This window comes from Vicugna pacos, chromosome 19 (assembly GCF_048564905.1).
Source record: "Vicugna pacos chromosome 19, VicPac4, whole genome shotgun sequence".
In the NCBI taxonomy this organism is placed as follows: Eukaryota; Metazoa; Chordata; class Mammalia; order Artiodactyla; family Camelidae; genus Vicugna; species Vicugna pacos.
This window is the reverse complement of record NC_133005.1, coordinates 24603226-24616877: the sequence shown is the minus strand read 5'-3', so window position 1 is coordinate 24616877 and position 13652 is coordinate 24603226. Positions and strand designations below refer to the sequence as shown.

General features: G+C 53.3%; 1 protein-coding gene across 1 annotated transcript in view; it reads right to left on the bottom strand.

Annotated features, from left to right (window-relative positions):
• The window catches only part of EFCAB8 (EF-hand calcium binding domain 8), a 49257-nt gene that overhangs the window by 12751 nt on the left and 22854 nt on the right, over positions 1 to 13652 (bottom strand). Inside the window, 10 exon segments of the mRNA XM_072944642.1 lie at positions 1906 to 2040; positions 3084 to 3178; positions 3181 to 3292; positions 4163 to 4367; positions 5149 to 5219; positions 6362 to 6589; positions 7655 to 7768; positions 9068 to 9205; positions 10556 to 10709; positions 11044 to 11109. Coding sequence (XP_072800743.1) covers positions 1906 to 2040; positions 3084 to 3178; positions 3181 to 3292; positions 4163 to 4367; positions 5149 to 5219; positions 6362 to 6589; positions 7655 to 7768; positions 9068 to 9205; positions 10556 to 10709; positions 11044 to 11109 — 1318 coding nt within the window.

Sequence of the window (13652 nt, the reverse complement as noted above, 5' to 3'; positions counted from 1 at the left end):
AATAACAAAAATGGCAAGAAAAAAATTAAAACCTCAGTGTGATACCACATGGATGCTCCTAGAGAATGTCATTCTAAGTGAAGTAAGCCAGAAAGAGAAGGAAAAATACCGTATGAGATCGCTCATATGTGGAATCTAAAGACTCATGGACAGAGAATACAGACTTGTGGTTACCAGGGGGGTAGAGGGTGGGAAGGGATAGACTGGGATTTCAAAATTGCAGAATAGATAAACAAGATTACACTGTATAGCACAGGGAAATATACACAAAATGTTATGATAAATCACAGAGAAAAAAATGACAATGAGTGTGTATATGTCCATGAATGACTGAAAAATTGTGCTGAACACTGGAATTGGACACAACATTGTAAAATGATTATAAATCAATAAAAAATGTTAAAAAAAAAAAAAAACCTCAGTGTGATACCATGAAGGCAGGTAAGGTGAAAATAGCTGTAAGACACAACAGGCAAAGGATTCACTTCCAGAGAGTACAGAGAGCTCCAAGGAATTAATATAAAAAAGAATGGAAAAGGATGTGAATAGATATTTATTCCATTGAAGAAATACAAATATCTAACAAATATACAAAAAGCTCAAACTCACAAATAATCAAAAGAAAAGTCAAAAGGCAATGCTGTTTTCCAGCTGTCTAACTGGCAGAAATGAAGAAAAGGCTGATGTCTGGAACTGGCTTGGTGTGAGGACAAGCAGACTCTCACACTGGTGAGGGGGATGGAGATCATCAGTCTTCCTGGAGACCAGATCATAATGTAAACTGTGCACAACTGGATCCCTCAGACCTACTTCTGCGACATCCAGCATAACCTGCACAGATAAACCTAGAAGGGTCTCAACTGCACCACAGTTTATAATAGTGAAATACTAAGAACAACTTCAGTGTGTACCAGTTGGGCCTTCATTAAATAAATTACGGCAAATCCAAGGAAATACACTGCAGCCGGGTCAGAATTATCATTGAAGTTCATGAAGTTCTAGGCCAAGTTAAGATCAAGGTTGAGTTCAAGGCCCTTCCAAGGTCATGAGAGGAACTACCAACATGCTAGTTGTAACTTTGTCAGCTTTGTATGTTTTGAAATATGCTGTCATTTCTTTTCTCATTCTGAAGAAATTTTTACCTTTCTATCTAATTTTGTATTTATAAATATGTGTTATTTTTCTTAAAGGGTGCCTCCTAAACTGTGTAAGTTTCAGGCTCCAAAAAAACCTACATCAGCCCCCTGTATGAAACTATTAAAAAGAATGAAGCAGATAGATGTATATGTACTGAGAGGAAAAGTTGTCCACTGTGCATTGCAAAAGAGGCAAACAGTTCAACTACGGTCTCAAACATTCCCAGCTTTATTTGAAAACCAAAATCATACCTGTGTGTACATATAGCATATAGGCAAAAACACATCTAAAAGATGCACACAATTTTTATAGTAGTCGTTATTTATCATTTTTAAGGAAAATTTTAAAATCTTGTCGTAAGAATCAGATCATTAAGTATTCTCCTAAAACATGATTGCAGGATTCACCAAAAAGATACGCCATGAAGATCCTTTTCTGAACTGGGGGAAAGCTGAGTCTTCCTTCCCAACACTTTCTCCACCAGCGCTGGGACAGCTGAGCAGGCAGGATGGAGGCAAGTGAGTGGCAAGGACTGGCTGGGAGCACACAGGCAGGGCTGCGTCGTCAGAGTCAGGAGCTCCCCTCAGACACAGCGGCCTGGCAGCCAAGATCCTGAGTGGTACCTTCAACTCCAAGCTGCCTCTCCTGGCCCTTCTCTGGGGAGAACCAGCTTGCAGGCCCCCAGGCTCAGAAGCACTGCATTTCCCAGCCCACCCCAACTGGTCCCCATGCCGCCTCACAACTAGAGCCTGCCTGCTCGTGGCCGACCTTCTCCACTGATGCGCTGGACTGCAGCAACATCTTCCTCTGGAAGTCTGCTTTTCTCTTTTCATCCTCTCTGACAAGTGACAGTCTGTCATGGGGTGTTCTTGACTGTTTGAGGCTGTAGGCGCTGAGAGGCTTCTGGAAAGTAAAATGGACCTCCCAGGTCATCATGAAAGGGACTCCAGGGAACAGAGACAGAGGCGGATGCTGAAAGAGCAGCCCCACACAGTAGATACACCCTTGTGCAAATGGTACAGCAGGGTGTCTAAAGGATCCTGGCTGTAAAGACACTCTGATGCTGGGGAGTCCCTGTTTTAAATTATAAACAGCTTCTGCTCTTAGGGCAGAGACTTGAGTTGACCTTCTGGGAAGTACTCTTCTTGGTCCTGGAAGAGGCATTCTGACTAGAGGTGAGGATACAGGGGTGTGTGCACCCCTTGCTCTAGAAGATTTGAATGTGATGGTGCAACCCTGACACTTTGAAGATGGTACGAGAGCCTCACAGTGACGTACAGTGCGGGCATCTCACAGAACTGTGTCCTGGCCGGTCACGTGGGGCCGGATGAGCCCTACACCTCCCAAGCACTGGGTATTTGGGGAAGGTGAGGTTTCTCACTCAAGCCCCAGCTCCCAGGAACAGGAATCAGGCTTCAGTTGCTCAGACCACCTGATGGGCCCCTCAAGCCCCACACAAGAGAGCACTGTTGTCACAGCTGAGGGTCTGAGGCCAAAGCCCCCTCTGGGAGTAGGGAGAGCAGCTCCCCTACTCTTCCTCGCTACTCCCTCCAAAATCGGATCGTCAGTCAAGCCTGGGAGGGTTGACCCTGGGGCAGAGGCCAGGGCTTGGGGGAGGAGGGAAGTGGTTGCTGCATCTGGGCCTCAGACCACTGGAGCCTGTTCTCTGTGGAACGAGGCTTGTTGGAGGAGGGAGGCCCCTGGTGGCTCCTCTCTGCCAGGGCGACAAGAGCTAGAGAACTGACAAAGGCTTTCAGCTGTCAGCTCTCTGGGTTGTGCTCCCTCCAGGTCCCGCCCGGGAGCCTGTGGACACAGGGGTCTGTACTGGCCATGCTCTGGGCAGGGGCCGGGCCCAGCCTTGAGGCCACCATGCAGCTAATCAGGGAGGGACCCTGCCTGGGCCTGGAACAGCACCTCCTCAGGTGGCAGGAGTGTGGGGCACCCACCTACAGGGGTGCAGGGGGGGCTGGTTCCTTGTCCCTCTGGTGTCTCACCACCGGGGGTGCCGACATCAGGTTCCGCCTCAGGTGAGTGTTGGCGCGGACCTGGAGCCGGGGCCCGGGGGCTCCGTGTGGGTTTTGTGCGCCCACTTCTGCTCCACACAGGGCTTGCTGGCCCCGTGGCTCTCAGTCAAGCAGTCATCCACATCCTGCACCTGTGCCAGGGAAGGGGCCGCCCCTGAGGCGCTGCTGCGTCCCAGAGGGTAAGGGAGGGCCTCCCCCAGCCAACGCCAACACCACTCAGCCCTCTGGGTTCCCTGGGGCTTGCTTCCCAGAAACCGAGTACCCCTAAAGGCATCAAACCAGAGCTTCAAAGCCTGTGCCTGGGCCAAACACTAGCTCCCCAAGTACCCACTGGCAGGAGATGGCTCCCAGGAGGGACCAGTCTCCCTATCTATAAAATGGATAGTGTTTCTAAGTATTTTTGAGGTTGTTTTTAACCTGAAGGGAAACTCTAAAGTGTAAAATAGATTTTTAAAAAACTGAGGTGCTATGGGTGAAGCTGCTGCAGTAGCCTCCAAGTATCTCTCCACAACATGCTGGGAAACTCCTGGGCGGGGTGGCCCCAGAAGCCCCTTCCAGCTCTAATCCACCCAAATACGGTAATTCAGAGACTATATGGGCTTTCTAAATCCTACTGTGATCCCAGGGAGCCCAGCGCGGTAATCTGTAGCCACAGCGGGTAAGATGTGAGCCACCTTCAAGGAGAGAGTGGTCTCACGGGAGAACAGGACTAGCACCACCAGGCTCTGGAGGCAGACTACCCAGATTTGGATGTATTACTTCTTGGCTGCGGGTCCTTGGGCAAGCTGCTTAACCTCTCTGTGCTTCAGTTTCCTCATCTGTCAAATGGGGATAATTATAAAAACTACCACCCACCTACCTAGCTTCCAACCTCCTCCAGAACAAGTCACCACCATCCCCTCTACTTCCTGGGGTACACCCTCCCCCACTCCCCAAGCCCCGTGATTCTGGCCCACGGCTCATAGGGAAGTAAGAGAGGAGCGTGTTCCTGTTGACCATACCCTCTTGGGCAGCAAGGGCAAGGGGCTCCGAGAGGCACTGAAATTGAGAACGGGCTTGAACATGCTGGAGTTCCAGAAGAGGATATCGCCGTTGTAGGAGGAGGTCCCGAGGAACTGGTTATGGTACTTGGCCATGCTCAGGACATCCTCTGTGTGGAAGGTCTGCCAGTGGTAGCACAAGAGCACCGGCTTGGTCTTGTGGAACCTGCACACAGGCCCAGAGGCAGGAGGGCTGAGTGTTCAGCCTCAGTGGTCTCCTGGGAGACCAACCTCTAGGACTCGGAGCACTGACTCAGAGGACATCTCCGGGGACGTGTTGGAGCAGGACTGACGCTCTGCCCTGCTGACCTCATTTACTAAGAACCTACTACATGCCTACTATAAAGGCTCTGTCCTAGGGGCTTTACATACACTACTCTTACAGATTTGCCCCATTCAGACACCTGAGTAAGGATTCAGGTTTAAAGAAGGGGAAACGATGGCCCTAGAAAGTCCCTTTGAAGGGAGAGGGTCCCTCTTGTCCAGAGCCCTTCACTGCTTCACTGAGACCCCTCCTGCTCGCTCTTCAGATCCCACTCCACCCATGACCTCCTCAGATGAGCCTTTCCTGATGGCCCCTGAGACCCGATCAGAGTTCTGTCCCCTCACCATAGAAACCTGTACTGTTTTATTTTCATGGCACCCAAAAGACTATCATTATAAACTATTATAAATGATTTTCTTTGATTAGTATCTGCCTTCCCCTAGGAGCTCCAGGAGGATGGCGACTCCATCATTCTTGTTTATACCTGATCCCTAGAACCTATCAGCCTCATGGAGTGATGAATGGGTGGGCAGATGAATGCATGAAGCAATGGACATCACCCACCACTAATTTCCTGCTTGGTGTTCTAACCAGCAGCAAAGCTAGGACTGGAGGAACCCACCTGAAGTGAAGAGAGAACAGTCGGCTGCCCTACCTCCCCCTGTGCACCCTGGCTACTCACATGAAATAAGTGATTCTCTTACTCCATCCGGTCACATAGAACACTTTGTTCATACGGACAATCCCACTGGTCTGCTGAGGATGAAAGAAAACAGAACTCTAAGGTACCTCAGAGAAAGTGGCTCCAGGCCCCAAATGTCTTCCTAATCGTACCATGCAAGGAGTCAAAACTCTCCATGATGACAAGGCTCCCCTAGAGGTGGTACTGCCATCTATTTTCCAGAGTGCCCTCACATCGCATTGTCTGTTTGATGGACTTGGAGGAGGCAGACAGGGTAGGTAACCAGGTCCATCTTACAGGGGGAGAGCAGGGAAATGGACAAATGACTTAGCTAAGGTCAAATAACTAAGTGACAGAATCTGGACCAGTCCTATAATCCCTGGCCTCTTGGCCAAGTGCTCCTTCTGAGTCGGCTAAAGGGCTGTGCCACAGGGGTTAGTAATGGGCTCAAGTCCCAAAGTGGGACTGCTGGCTGGCTTTGGACTTTGCCACACCCACAGACTGTCCCTATAAGCCTGTCAGGCATTTCTCAAACGGGGTGAGCACAAGGGCTCTGAATCCCCTGCCCCACTGCTAGAAATGCCATCCCAAGCTCTAACGTGTAGGTAAGAAGCGCGAGCATGCTAAAAGAGCAAGAGGAGCTAACGTCTGTGAAATGCCTACTAAGGACAGGCACTGATCGGCAAGACCAACTCCATGTTGATGACTGGCTGCCATCTCAAGCCGAGCTGACCGCAAGCCACAACTTCCGCCTTTAGTTAAAGCCCCTTCTGCCAGTAAAACCCTTCCTGGACCTGAGTGAGAACTACTGGCGGGAGCATTCATCTGACACGCCCCTCTCTCTTTCAGACACATCCCCCTTCCTTTCAGCATCCCTCATTTGCATAAGAACCCACCAATCAGCTCCTCCCCCCAGGCATAAATAACCAAGCCTGTATGCAGAAAGCAGGCTCCAGTCTAACTGGAGACTCCCTCTGCAGGTTTCTCGCAATAAACCTGACTCTGCCATTGAGCTGTCTCTGATCCTTTCTCTCTGACTCAAACAGGCACTGTTACCTATCTTCATCTTATGCACGAGGACACAAAGGCTCAGGGAGGCATGAAGCCAGCCAGACTACATGTACAGACTTTCGGGGAGGCATGAAAAATAGTGCACCCCAGGATTCTGGGAGCTGTGAGGGACCCCTGGCCCCAGCTGATGGACCAGACTGACCTCCATCTGGTCCGGGTTGGGGAAGGTCAACAGGCATTCGCCAACGCTGTAGTTCCACATCTTAATGGTGCCATCCCGCAGACCCGTGAGCAGGCACCCCTCTGACTCATCCAGGGACATGGCAGTCAGCTCCACATGCTGGTCATCAGTCACAGAGAACTCCGTCATCCTCCTGCCTGTCACGACCTCCCACACACTCACCACGCTGCTCAGGCAGCCGCTCACCACCTGTGAGGGAACACACAGCTGGGGCTTCTCCCAAGGGCAGCCTCCACCTGCTGTGATGGAGGCTAGCCCAGCCCCGGCTTCGTGCACTGAGGAGAGAGATGTTCAGGGTCCTCTGGTAGCAGGATAAGCCACTCTTAAAAACAGGCCTTCCTCTGCTCTGGGGCACAGGGTGGTGCAAACTGGCATAGTTCTTTTAGAAGGAACCAGTTTGGTGAAATCCTCTTTAATTCAGAAACAAAATTTATCAGAATCTACCCAGAGAAAGTAATCTCTAATTCAGAAAAGACTTACTGAAAAGTCATGAATCATGGGGGGGGAGAAAAACCAGTAAGAGATACACTAACTACCCCTTAAGTAGGGAAGTGCTGAGAGGAAAGGTAGGTCACTCCACCAAAGGCAACATTTTGCAGCCATTACAACTGTTACAATGCGACAGTTGCAGGTGGGGCTGTTTCAGACCAACCTTCCTGCTGAGGAAGGGGGATTTTTTTTAAACTGTTTGAAGGCATTGAAGAACCCTAAGGTATGAGGGCCTGTGGCACCAGGAGCCAAAATTAGAGGGAAGCTGGAGAGGTGAGCTCTGGCCTCGTGCAGCCCAAGGCCACCGCTGTAGCAGACACAGCCTGTCCTGCCCAGAGCCTGGGCCAGAAAAGGTGTTCCCATGGGAGTGGTCAGAGGGCCCAAGAGCCCTTTCTGTTCCCACACTTCAGAAACCCAGAAACCGTGTGCCCAGTTTCCCTGCCCAACACAGAGACCTCTACTCCAGCACCCACCCCGAGAAACCTCGCAGGGCAGTCCACGCCTTGTGTTCCATCCCACACTGTGCAAAGAACTGCCCCGAGGCAGCAGTCCCGTGCATGCAGGCTCAGAGGAGTTTGATGACCTGCTGACCACGTGGTGGAGCTCCCATCTCACCTGGGGTCAAGCCCTCTGCTGGGCTGCTGCTGGTCCACCTCCCGCCGCCCACACCTCCCTCCACGCTACTCTGTGCCACCCTGGCCCTGTGCTCGCTGCCCCACATCATGGGGCACTTCTGCTGGCCCGAGACAGCTGCAGCCCACTCACCTGCTTGAAAACCTTGCTGTAGAGGACAGCGCACAGGGGTGCACTGTACGTCGTGGTCTTCTCCTCTGGTCTCCCAGGCCCCTGGGTCTCTACGTATCCTTTTAGGATGCCAACCTGCAGGTAAGGAGAGGGGCAGACAGCCGGGCAGTCAGAAGGGCCCTGCCCTCAGTGACTGACCCCAGGAAGAAACTTCCAGTAAACTAAGACATCAAGACATCCTCAACTGCACTGCACACAGGCCTGCTCATACCTCTTGCCCCTACTTTGTGGCCCCCGCTTCCTGAGATCAGGGCTCCCAAGCCCCAGTGTTCCTACAACCTGAAAGTCCAAGTCCAAGGTCCCTCTTATAACTTCTGAAAAGCATGAGGCCTCAATCTTGTGTCCATGAAGCACCCAGCACACATCTCCATCATAATACAGAGCAGTTTCTACTAAATTTGTTCTTCTATCCAATAGGTTCCTCGAGGGACGGGACAGTGTCTAATATATTCTCTGCTCCTGAGAAAGAGCAGAGAGTTGACAATGTTTGATGATCTGAAATGAACTTCAAAAGTCTGTTTAATTCAACAAATGCTGGCAGCCAGTCTGGCACTCAGCAGAGATAAAGGGACCCACCAACTCCCATCTGAACAAACCTGCCGTCTGGGAGAGCCAGCCAAGGGCACAAGGCCAGAATATGTGTCCCCTGCCAGGATGGCCTGGCCAACAGAGGGTAGGAGGCCTCAGTAGGGCCACCACTTCCTCTCAACCACAAGCAACACCCTGGTCTCCCTTTCTAGACAAGCCTGCCCATCCACTGGCTGCTGATCGTCCTTACAGCTCCCTAAGCTCCCGTCTTGTCACAGGCCCCACTGTCACCCTGGACAGTCCACCCCTTGTGCCTCTCCCAAGCCGTCCCGTCCTCTGGGGTCAGGAAAGACCTCATATGGGCACCAGCTAAGTCTTGGTTCACAGTCTTCACACCAGGTCTCTCCAGGCTCTCTCTTTCAGAGGAGCTGCTGGGGTGTGAGCCCTGCCTTCCTGGGGTTCATGATTCGGCAGGAAAGACAGACGTGTAACCATGACAGGGCAGAGTAACAAGGGCCAAGACTGAGGGGAGGCATGGGAGCTTGGATCAGGGGGCTTCTAACCCAGCCTGGGGGTCAAGGTGGGCTTCCAGGAGGAGCGTCCGGAGGCCGCACGGGTCAGGAGAAGAGCACAGAGAGCAGGGTAGAGGGTGACTGCTGGGGCCTAGAAATGTTCCTCCAGGAAATCCCAAAAGACAGGAGCTTCAGGGACCAGGACACAGAGTCTAGCAGCTTTGTCCTCATGGCACAAAGTGCAGTCTCAGGGGGACAGGATGTGGCCAACCCTCGGCGTTTCATGGGGCTTCGGGCCCGGCCGCAGTGCCCCACCCCTCTGCCCAGCACTCACCGAGTAGGTGCTGCAGATGAGGCTGTTGTCATCCCTGTGGAAGTAGGCGCTGGTGATGGGGCAGTGTCCCAGGGCGAACAGCTTCCCACAGAAGGACTGGAGGCATTCGTAGTCCTGCATGTCCCACATGCGAATATTCTAGGGGTGGGAAGCAGGCAAAGGGGCCAAGAGTGGGTCCTCGAGGATGCAGCTGGCACCTGAGGCCGGGGCACCCAGGGCAAGCACTTCCAACGCACCCCCAGAGACACTGTGCCTGTGCTCAGATGAGGAAACCAAGGCCCGGCTCCACCCCCAGCCTCCCCTAGGGCCTCCACCCTGCTCAACAGCTGAGGACGAAGCCCACACATGGCAGCACATGCCCCTGCAGACCCTCACTAGCTCCCACCCCAGCCTTCCTGAAGTACAGCCAGGTGGGCACAGAGAGAGCTGCCAACATAGTTGTCCAAAAGTCCCTCCTGTTCCCCTCAGGTTCCTCTCAGGTTAAGGAATTGTCCCCAGGGAGGCCCCACAGAAGTCCCCCCAGGCCATCCATCACTCAGCATCATGGACAGAAAGCTGGACATGGTATGAACTTAGCCCACATCCTGCCTCTGACATTGCTGTCCGTGAGGGTTGGGACAAGTCTGTTTCTGTTCCTTCCACCTCTCCAGCCTTGGATCCTTCATCAGAGGCGATGATACCCAGCTTCCAGGGCTAACAGGAGAATTCCAGACAATAGCAAGTGTGGGGATGTGTTGGGGAGTGTGCCCTGGTGACCCAAAGGCCCTGCCAGCTCCTGGTCTACTGAGTCCCAGAAGACACAAACCTGTCCCCAAAGGAGGGCACCTAGAATAGTTGGCCTGCATCCCCCAGCAGGTGGGGTGAGCCTCTGAACCCATAGCTCAGAGCAGCACAGTAATGGGTTTAAGCAGGGGAGCCCCAGACATTTGAAGGTCCAGTCCGGCCCTGATAGCCAGGGCAGCCAAGAGGGGGTCCCTGGGAGAGCTGCGAGGAGCAAATTTGGGCCTGGGGGGAGGGGAAAGGCAGGGGAATGGCTCACATGTTGTACACCTACTATGTGCCAGACAAGCACTGCCCTTGCACCACCAGCTCTCCTCTAAGCCACTCAACACCCATTCTCTGGACGAGGAGATTGAGACCCAGAAAGGGAAGGGCCCTGCCCAGAACCACAAAATAAGAAGCCAGTCTGGGCTCCATGGGAAGCCCGCTCTGGTGGCTGCTCAGAACTAGGCTCAGATCTCTGCTGGGTGTGGTCAGAGACCCGTAGCCCCTCATGGTGGTGCCACCTGGGGTGCATCCCTCTAGGCCTCAGGCCAGAAGTGGGCCCAGGGGCAGGGAGGTCACACCATTGCCCTGGGCCTCAGGCTCCTGCCACCTGCCTGCCCCCCGTCTGGCTGAGCTAGCTTGTTATCCCAGCTTCATCGGGGAACAGGAATGCGGGGTGGGGTGGGGGGAGGGCAGCAGGGCCGAGCTCTCCGAGGGTGACACCTTGTCCTTGGAGATGCTGAGGAGGATGCTGCTGCTCTTGCTGCTCACGAGGATGTGCGTCACCGAGGTCTTATGCCCCTTCATCAGCCACACAGGCTTTTTCGAGAAGAAGGGATTCCACAGGCAGATAAGGGGGTCATAGCCCCCAGTCACTGGAGTCGAAAAATGGGTATCAGCCACCGGGGGCCTACACGGGGACCCTGCCCTGGGGCCAGGCCTTGGGTCCCAGCCAGGCTCGGCAGAAGAGGGGCGTTGCTGCGATCCATGCCTCTGCCCTTCCCACAGCCTCCACCACCATGCCAAGCTAGCCCGTGTCACCACCCCAGGTGCCCATGAGCGGGGACCAGAGCAGCCAGAGAGGACGTGGGACAGAGGCTGGACACTGCAGGGCCTCCTCCGCAGCTCTGATGTTCTCCACATCCCCCAGCTGCCCTCACCCTAGTTCTGTGAGACCAGCAGCCTCTGCATGATATGAGGCTTACTTATCCAGGATGTTCTTTTCTGGGCAGTAATCAAAGCAAAGAATCCCTTTTCTTAAATTCAGCACTGAAAACCTACGACAGCAAAGGGGGAAGGCTACGAGCAGAGGCCTCGGGGAGCCTCTGAGCTTGGGATGTGGAGGAGCTGGTGGCAGGGTCGCTGCGAGGCTGGGGAGAAGTCACTACCTCTCCACCCAAGGAGAGGAGCAGCCCAGGGAAACCCAGCCCTGGGCTCACCCTGCAGGCGAGGCAGGGCCAAGCACTGTAGGCAGAGCAGCAGCCCCCACCACTTCTGAAACCAGCAGCGCAGAGGAAACACCTGTCTCCCGCTGTAGCAACTCCTACAGCTGGACAGGTTTGCTTCTTCCAAGGGCAAACTTAACTCAATCTTCACCGCAGCTATACTGGGACAGTCCTACCCATGACACCAACCACAAGGTTGGTGGGGGGGGGGGGCAAAGGCTAGGGGAAGAAAACAAAGTCTCTGGGTGCCATGTCCCTGCCGCCTGCTGGTCGCTGTGCTAAGTGTTGTCTCGAGAGTCACCTGGACCCCCTCACACAACCCTGAAGACTGTCATCAGCCTTGGGCCACAATGAGGATATGGGAAGAGGTTAAGGAGCTTGCCCAAGGTCACATGGCTGGCAAGGTGAGGGGTTCAGGATTCAGACCCAGGGTGGGCATGGCAGGAAGAGGCAGGAGGCTCAGGAACCACAGCTCTAGGAAAGGAAGAGGTGCAGCAGGGCCCGGTGGGGCTCAGGAGGGCCTGGTGACCCAGGGGTTCCAAGAAGTTCAGCCCTGGAGGTCAGCCCTGGAAGCTCCGTGCCTTTGCACAGGCTATTCCCTCATGTCTACACATCCTAACTTTTCAGCTCCTCCTATTCAAACTGCCTTCAAAACTCAGCGAAGGTCCCCCATTGTACGGCACCCTGGCCCTCCAACATAGACTGTCCTCCACCGAACTTGCCCTTGACCTGCTCCTCTGCTGCTCCCATGGGCCTAAGCCAGTTGCCTGGTTGTCATCCTGGAGGCTCCCTCTCCTGCACTCCCATTATTCAGGCGGGCTCCACATCCTCTTTGCCCACATCCCACACAGCCTTGGCCTCTACTTGGTTCGGAACACTTTCATGTCTGTATTGGCCTCCTGGGGGGGCTCTCAATCTCCAGCCCGCTCCCACTTCCCTGTGCTCCCCACTCCACAACCGGAGGGATTCATCTAAAAATCAAATCTTCAAGAACAACATATCAAATACACGTATCATCAAACCAGATATGTCTCTGTCGTCCATGCATATATGTGCAGAGAAATATTCTAGAAGAATGGTCACAAAACAGTGCTAGAAATTATTTCAGGCTGAGTCACCCATTTATTCAGCAAAGATTTCCTGGCTCCTACGCCCTTCCAGGATGACCAGACGCATAGATATGATGCCTCTGCCTTCCCTGGGGCTTTCCTTCTAGAGGAAAATGGCACGAGCAAGTAAAGGAACAGAGAGCCGGGGGTGGACATGTACACATCATGGTGAGTCCGCCAGGGGAATAAACTTCAAGTGGCTTTGACAGGACGGCTGAAGGAGACCAGGTCTGCAGGCGACTGCTGTGCAGAGAAGGGACTGGAAGGTCAGAGGGGACACAGGGAAGAAGTCCACAAGGCCACAGCAAGCAATTCAGGTGGGAAACGACAGTGGCTTCAACTAGGTGGTTGTGGCAGGAGTGAGAGGGGAGGAGGGAAGCAGGGGAGATGCTGTGGGTCCACCCCGGCTTCTTCTCCATCAGAGTCACTGCTGGCTAGGAGCAGGAAGCCAGACCCTGAGACCCACATTGCCTTGGAGGCCGAGGCCAACTCCAGAGGCCGTCTGGGTTGGCAGGGCTGGGCCCCAAGAGGTCAGCACAGGAGACCAGCTGGCGGTCAATGGTGCCACCCGCTGGCCAGTGTGTGCACTGCCGTCAGACAAGAAGGAAGAGGGTGCGTGTGCATGTGTAAAAATACATTCTCCAATCCATCCCCAAAATGTATCTCAAATCCCCCCATGTCCACTTCACTGGCTGACTCCAGGCCACCATCACATGTAGCCTGAATTATTACAATAGTGTTCTCACTGGTGTCCCCATCTCCCCTCCTGCCCACATACGAACATTCTATTTGCAACAGAGCAGTGAGAAGGATGCTCCTGTGTCAGACTGCACCATTTCCTCTGCTCCAAACCATCCTAGAACTGTGTCTATATCTGATTGCAAATAATTGTAAGAACATTCTTCTGAGACACTTGGGGAAAGATTAACCTGAACCAGGTACTAATGATATTAAAGCATTATACTATTTTTCTTTACATTTGCATGTGTTTGAGATTTTCCATGATAAAAATGTTTTAAAAACAGGCAGAGAGGAGCAATGCAAAGGCCTGGGGACAGGAGCACGCCTGAGGCACAAGAGGGCCAGTGTGGCTGGAGTGGGAAGGTGGCAGGGCCAGACAGTGGAGGTCCTCATGGCCAGGATGAGGTCAACCTGTGACATCCTCCTGCTGTGGAGACCCAATAGAACAAGAAGTTGAATGAAACACATCACAGACATGAGGTGATACTCCCACCAAAGCAGAGAGACGGTCCTCAGCAAACCAGC